We start from the raw sequence: 8,131 nt of genomic DNA, 5'->3' as shown, positions 1-8,131 counted from the left end.
TCCACAATTCTGGGCGTTTTCTACGTATTGCTTCTCGCAAACGGCGCATAACTTCAAGATAATACTGTTTATTGACCGTACGTCTATATGGTAAGAACTCCTGATGCACCACGCCATGGTAATCGAAGAAAACAGTGAGCAAAACTTTGACATTTGATCGAACTTGGCGTGCTTTTTTCGGTCTTGGCTCATTTGGGCTCTTCCATTGGGACGATTGGACTTTGGTTTCGATATCATAACCATATACCCATGATTCGTCAACAGTTATGACCCTTTTGAGTAAATCTGGGTCGTCGTTGACGTCATTCAACAGTTCTTGAGCGATGCTCATGCGACGGTTCTTTTGGTCAAAATTTAGCAATTTCGGAACAAACTTCGCTGACACACGTCTCATGCCCAAAACGTTAGAAAAAATTTCATGGCACGAGCCAAGCGATATACCAACATCCTCAGCAACTTCTCTGATAGTGATTCCACGATTTTCCAGAACAATTTTTTTCACTGCTTGAACGTTTTCATCAGTTGTTGACGTGCTTGGGCGTCCAGAGCGAGGCTCGTCATTGGCATCTTCCCGGCCATCTTGGAAGAGTTTGTACCACTTGTAAACATTTTTTTTACTCAGAACAGTTTCACCGTATATCACCGTCAACATTTCAAGTGTTTCGGAGCACTTCATTTTATTTTTTACACAAAATTTGATGCAAATCCTTTCCCCATATTTTTCGATAGCAAGAAATCACCGAGCACGCAAAACACTTATAACCTTTACGCCTCTCACAACCAAACAAAAAATGCTATACACTTGAAACTTGATACAGATGTTTGAGAAGAGTGTACCAACATAACAAAATAAAAAAATCGATAATCGAAAGTACGTTGCCCGTGAAATTTGAAAAGTCACCTTACTTTTTGAACACACCTCGTATAGATGAAACTGTTTACAGTGTGGAACCAATACTACATAGGTATCATGGTAAAACAGGTTTTATGACAAAATGGATTGATGCAGAGAACAATCCTATCATACTAATTGATAAATCACGAAAATGATGGCTAATTCAAATACAAATAATGGTATACTGGAAGAAATAGAAGTTATTAGTAACAATAAAATAAATACTAAGAGTAAAGGAAGGCAAACCAAAAATGGAGGACAAGCATAAATGCAATAGTAATATTGACTTCGATTTATTTCCTGAAGAAAGCTATATAAATTATGCTACTGATTTGAATAGTGTCGAAAAAAATAATTTCAAAAATCTTGAAAAAATGGTTATATCAATGAAAATAAAATCTATCGTTATAGTTTGTACTGAAACCTGGAATGTTGAATGGCTATAAGCTAAAAGGATATAACATATTTTATAAACAGAGTAGACTAAATTAAAATGATGGGGTTGTAATTTACAAATTGAACTCTATAAATGAAAATACTGAAATAAAGGAGTTTGATAATTTTCAAATTCTACATACAAAAAAAAACAATTTCAAATAAGATTATTGAGATATCGGCGATGTATCGCTGTGAAGTGATATCTAAGACTGATTTTTTACCGCATAGTAATAACATTTTCATAGACTTTCAAAATTCACATAATTACCTTGTGACTAGAGATTTTAATATTGATATAATGGATTTAAATGTAATCAGTCAGAAATTCATAACAACTTTTTATATACCGTGCTTTAAGAAAATTACAAGACCAGATAATTCAGGGTTAAAAGGCGCTTGCATTGACAATACATTTATGAAAACGAATCTCTTGAATTACAAAACATTTAAAACGAGTATATCATTTTCTTATCACCATGTACTATGTCTAAGCTTTAATAATATAACATTACAAAAAGATAGAGAAAACAATACTGGCGATAACATTAACTATAATAAGCTAAGCAAAATAGCAAGAAGAAGTAATTGGAATGATTTATTATTAGGAGATCGGAATACAACTGTGATGATGCGTCATTACGCGAAAAATATACACTACCGGCGCTAGCCCGCTCCGGCTAGAAAATGCGACCGAACAGCTACGGCCGCATGCACCCGCCCACGCACATCCGGATCTCGCGATTTATGGCCCCCAGAAGTCTCCCTGACCGATGCGCACGACCCTTACGCCCGCATACAATCCCTCGCGCACTCACGACCCGATCCGACACTCCCCCGGGAAGCTGAAAGCCCTTAAAGTTTCCAGCCGCGATCAGCTGATCGCAAGCTCCCGTTAACTGAGGCAGACTTAGCTAGACTAAAGTAGGGGCAACCGAGCGCGTGAGAGTAAGCGAGACCGCCGATACGAGACCGATCGGACGCGAGTGAGGGGAATCGGCAAGACCAACGAGCACCAGATAGACAAGGATAGACAAGCGACGCTAAATGACCAACCAATCGTTATCGGCTTAGGGGAAGCTAGACTAATGGAGCGAAACCGACGCTATCCCTGTAGCCAGTAGGCAAATTAGGCGCCAACGTCCGACCAATAAACAAATTACGCGGGCTAAAAATATCGGTATAGACGGCGCTGACACCCGGCTTAGCAACAGGCCAACCAATCAGCTAATGACTAAGGGGAGGTAAGTGAAGAGAAGCGGCGCGTCGCCGAAAAACGGCGCGCCAGTACCCGCTGAACTCTGGTGACGAATAGTATCCGCTGAACTCTGGTGACGAATAGTACCCACTGAACTCTGGCGACGAATAGTACCCACTGAACTCTGGTGACGACCAGTACCCGCTGAACTCTGGAGACGACGAGTACCCGTTCAGCCCTGGTGCCAACTAGTGCGCCGCTGAGCCCTGGAGCCAACCAGGGAAATTCTGTGCAAGCATTAGCAAGTGAGCAAGCATTAGCAAGTGAGCAAGCATTAGCAAGTGAGCAAGTATTAGCAAGTGAGCAAGCATTAGCAAGTGAGCAAGCATTAGCAAGTAAGCAAGTATTAACAAGTGAGCGAATATTAGCAAGTGAGCGAATATTAGCAGTGACCGAGTATTAGCAGTGAGTGAGTAGTAGCAGTGAGTTAGCATCAGAGCAGCAGCAGCAGCAGCAACAGCATTAACAATAGCAGTAGCCCTAGTAAAACAGCAGCGACAGTATTAGCAGCGGCATCAGCATCAGTAATAGCCACAACGGCAGTACCAACAACGACGATCGTAGCAGTAGCTACAGCAGCCTTAGCGGCGGTGACCGCGACCGCAATTGCCCTAAAAAACTGTCGGAGTAAATACGCTTCTCTACTCTTAATTTTAGCGTGATTGCCGAACGTCCGCGTTACGGGAGTGCCGCACGACCCTCGCGCGTCCAATGATGTCGTTTTCGCGCATATTCTTGTCGTACGACCTTCGCGCGCCTGAAACTTCACTATCATGTGTGTTTTGTCGTTGAATTTCCGAACATTCCCCTTGTTGCGCCGTCGCATTGTCCCGTGTCCGAAAGACGAGATCGCCGCGTGATTGCCGAACGTCCACGGCGCGGAAATGTCGTATGACCTTCGCGCGCCCATCTTCGTTATTATGCGTGTTTTCGTCACCGACCTTCCAAGCATTGTCTTGTGCGTCGTTATACTGTCTGATATCTGAGGAACGAGTTCTCTGAGTGCGCACGTCTATAAATTCCTTCTCTGAAGCCGGTTGAATACATTGCGCGAGTCGCGCCCGACCTTCGTTCGACCGGCGAAGTTTCGGGCACACATCGCTTGTCTTTGTTTCGTTACGCGATTATTGTTGTGAGGCGCTAACAACATCGCGAGCAGTGACTAACCTTCGCGCGATCGACCGAATTCTTGCGCGTGTTTACCTCGGGCGAGCTGGAATCCTCGCCGCAAATAGACGACTCGACAACGCGTAATTGTGTTCGAAATCCGCGAAACTGTCTGCCCCGGCTATTATCCGCCTAAGTCGACTCTGCGTCGAGGTATGCCACTCGTGCCCTTGTTAACCTAGATCAGGCTGACCATCGCGAGGGGTTGACTACTGGGCTGACCTGGGAATGTTGGCCTAATAAATTCGAGTCTTATTAAAATAGGTTTCACCATTGACTACACCCACTTGATTGCCTCATCCCCCGTAGCTTTCGCGATCGGTCTCAGGACTAGTAAGCGCGTACGCGAATGATTTAATCGCCAGTTCATTAGATAGCCTTTGTCGTGGAACCACGCTGCCAGTCCACGAAGGATCGGAAGGAGCCTCTTTCCAGACCACTGACCCGTTAACCGAGGTGCCCTGTGACGCCTCCCTCGATATACCCGCTTCTGAGCCAAGAGTCATCGTGCCCCGAACCACACCTGACTAGCCGAACGAGCCGCAGCCGTGGGTGGCCTGTAAAAACCACCCGTTGTCCCTTCTCTCTTTCACTCGATGTGTTTCCCTGTCTCGAACCCAACCCGAACGATCTCAGTCTAGGACTTCGCGCTCCCACTTTCATCTTCTACAGGTGATAGCCCGCGCGGGACCGACGACGACGAGGAAGAAGGCAGCGGGGAAACCACCCGTCAATCATCAGCGACCAGGACCGCCGAATCAGCTAACGTTGCAGCGCTACCTGCTCTCCTAACGCGAAAGCCCAACTCAATTAATAAATAAAGCTGCATACGTTATTCGGCTAACTGCGCCGTTGGCGGCAGTCGAGACCGGAGAAATTTGTGTCTACCAACTCACTTATTTTTCCCCTCCTCTTCCCCGTCGCACAACAACGGATTTAATAATAGAAGAAATTCAAAACTGTATTAGTCTGGCAAAAGAGAGTAATAAAAAACATAGGAATGAAGACATGCCAAGAAAAAGTTGGATGTCTAAAGCTATTATTGTATCTTGTAATAGAAAAGAATACCTATATAAAGAATGGAAAAAACAACCATCCAATATAGAACTTAAAAATAAAATTTAGTAATAACTCTAGAAGGTTATGGAATAATATAAATAAAAAAATTGGTAATATTCAGAAAGACACTGTAGATATTGATATTTTACTCATAATAATAATGTTAGAATAGAGCACAAGGAAGTAATAGCGGATAGGATGAATAACTACGCTTGCTGAGTGGGCAGGAAGCTAAGGGATAAATTATGTTACTCAAACAATATATTAAATCTACCTAAAACTGTTGATAAAACTATGTATATTAAATATACAAATACTGATGAAATCAAGACTATTGTGACGGCCAGCTGTAACTTAGTTCTTTTTCAATATTAATTAATAGAAATAAATATGAAGAACGGAGCGGGAATCTTCCTGATTTCCCACGATGAAAACGCATTCGAGATAAAGAGTTTATATAAAACTTGATAGTGGCCCGAGCCTGCGACGCTCTATCCTGCTTTGTCCCACGCGGATGTGTTGACAGGAGCCTACGATCATCGCGTATACATCGTGAAGCGTTATCGCGCCGATAATGGAAGAGGGCCATAAAAATACAATTTACTTTTTTTTTCCCACCGAATTTTAAGAAAATATCCGTAATATTTCATGGATTTTAATCAATTTTGTAAGTTACTATTGTACCATAATGCGCATCTTTTAAAAATATATCATTTATCAAGTTCAATCCTTGCAATAACAAAATAACTAATAAATAATTTTATGTTTTAAGCGAAAATAACAATAGTAACGTAATGCATATTATAATAACCCTTGGAAGTTTTTGGATTTTTATAATAGTTAATTATTGAATTATTGTAATTTATAGTTATTAAATAATCACTATGTATCGTTAAAATTAACTAAGTTTAGTACGATTTTGTATAAGTAATTCTAAACTATAGCGTCACTTTTGCTCTTAAAAATGGCACTCCGAGAGACATCTCTGGAGAAAAGGGCCCAAGTTAAAAAGGGACCGCCCTTTCTCTCACTGAACATTCACGCCCACAGACCAATAAAGAAATCCTAGATACGATTAGAAAATTTCCCACCAATACAAGATTTGGCCGTTATCGCTTCATGGGCCTGAGGAAAAGGATTTCCACCCAACCACCCACTGCTTATAAAAAGCTCTGTACAAGACTGGAGGAATGGAGTGAGTACCAGGAAGTGCCTAACAAGAAGTGACTACCAGTGAGTGAGTGCTGGAGGAAGCATTAGAGAAGAAAATTTTGAAGAAGTCAGACAAAATTCAATCAAGAAGTCACCTAACTACATCTAAAATTGAGAGAAAGAGAGATAAAGAGATCAAAGAGCAGAGAGAGCGCAGCCTTAATAACAAATAATTAAATAAAATAAAAATAAGTAAAACCTTATATCTGGCTATCCTTTTCTTTCTTTAAGCAATCCGTTTTTTTGGAAATTCATTAAGCGTGAGTCTGGTGAATTTTCATTAAAGTCCCTTAAGAACACATTAAGCGTGAGTCTGGTGTGTTCGTAATAACATTTGGTTATTACATACCGCGCTAGCATACAGTTTTCTCCACGCAACAATATTGCTCGTCCCAGTTTATGTGTTACACGATAGCCAAATCAGAGCAACCCTGAGTTTACGCTTACTCCAAGAGTACCTGAGAGTGACCCCGATGTCACACTATTGTTAAAAAAATGACGATAAAAGCTGGAGGAGTAGATAATATAGGTACGAAAGTTTTGAAATCAATTGATATTTTGGTGGGACCATTGGCTTGTCTCTTTAACAGATGCATTGAGTTAGGAACATGGCCAGAAGCATTAAAAATATAAAAGTAAAAGTAGTCCCGATTTATTAAACGAAACAAGAGGAAAAAATTATTAATAAATAGGAAAGCTCGCTCGATTTCCTTGTCTTCTAACCTAGCTAAAATTTACGAGAAAATAATGTACAGGAGGATTTACCACTTTATTCAGAGCCAAGGAATCATATCCAAACAACAATTTGGTTTCTTAAAAAATTTGGGAACAAAAAATGCTTTAAGCAAATTAACATTAATTTTAAATGATAACATCGATAAGAATATATCAACAATTGTTACTTTTCTGAATCTGGGCAAGGCTTTTGATTCAGTCGATCATGATATATTACTGCAAAAGTTATTGAGATATCAGCCCCCAAAATACAAAAAAACTTTCGTCAAAAACTCTAGTAAAATAGTAGCTATATAATATTTTAATTTATTGCCTAAAGACTTACAGACACTAGAAAAAAATGAGAAAACTATAAAAAATAAATTCAAAGAATGGATAAAAAAGAATACGTGATACAATATACAATTTTTTTTTTTTTTTTTTTTTATTTAACGTCGCTCTATTTATGCTCCATCAGTGCTAATCAGCGACGGAGGCTTGCAATGTGTTTGAGAACAAAGCATATGAAACTTTTTTCAGTGGTGCTTGTATCAATCAGCAGGAACTGGGAATCGAACCCGGGCCTACCGGGTGCGAGTCCGTCGCCCTACCGACCGAGCCATTGCAGGCCTCACAATATACAATTTATAAATTTATAAATGCAGGAAAACATATATCTTACATTTATAAATACAATATACAATTTATAAATGTAAGATATATGTTTTCCTGCATGTATAAATTGCAATGATATACGTATTGTGAATAAAGATTAATTGGACAGATTGTTTTATTATGATAAATTGTTACAGCTATATACTGAAAAGATTTATATTAACTTAAAGCTAGAGTTTAGTTAAATGCGTAATTTTCGATCGACAAAAGTTTGCTACGAAATTTTGAAAAGCGTAATTTTTCAATAGTTAAATATTTATTCCTTCGTTAATTAATAATAAATAACACGTTTTTTTAATTTCCTTCCCCTCACCATAAGAACCTATGTATAATCTATAAAATTATGCACTGATAAGTTGACTTTAGATATATTTAAAAATTATAATTATTAATGATTGAATAATTGATATGCGATACTGAATGATTATTAATAAAAAAATACTTACAAATATAGACTTCGGAAACTCTTATTTGAATACCAACAATAAGCAATACTAGCAAAACTTATTTTGTTTATTACTTTGTTTTTTTTTTGCCTTGTTTTTTATAATTTAGATTCCTTTTCTGATTTCCTTGTTTTTGTAATTATTTATTGTCCTTATTGCTGTAATAATTTCTATTTGCCAACTATCTTATTCTACATTTTTTCTTTTTGACAACAATGAAACCTACAGTAGAAAATAAAGGTCTTTATAACAAATGTAAATTATAAAAAT

The 8,131-nt window shown here is 39.0% G+C and overlaps 1 protein-coding gene across 1 annotated transcript in view; it reads right to left on the bottom strand.

Annotated features, from left to right (window-relative positions):
- Positions 1-7,954: 7,954 nt before the first annotated feature.
- Positions 7,955-8,131, bottom strand: part of LOC131669740 (uncharacterized) — a 140,708-nt gene continuing 140,531 nt past the window's right edge. The window contains exon 4 of the mRNA XM_058944850.1: positions 7,955-8,083. Coding sequence (XP_058800833.1) covers positions 8,048-8,083 — 36 coding nt within the window. The 3' untranslated portion in view covers positions 7,955-8,047. The remainder of the gene's footprint in view (positions 8,084-8,131) is intronic.

This window comes from Phymastichus coffea, unplaced genomic scaffold, assembly GCF_024137745.1.
Source record: "Phymastichus coffea isolate CEN01 unplaced genomic scaffold, Cenicafe_Pcof_1.1 PCOF00008, whole genome shotgun sequence".
Taxonomy (NCBI): Eukaryota; Metazoa; Arthropoda; class Insecta; order Hymenoptera; family Eulophidae; genus Phymastichus; species Phymastichus coffea.
This window is presented reverse-complemented; position numbering and strand designations above follow the sequence as displayed.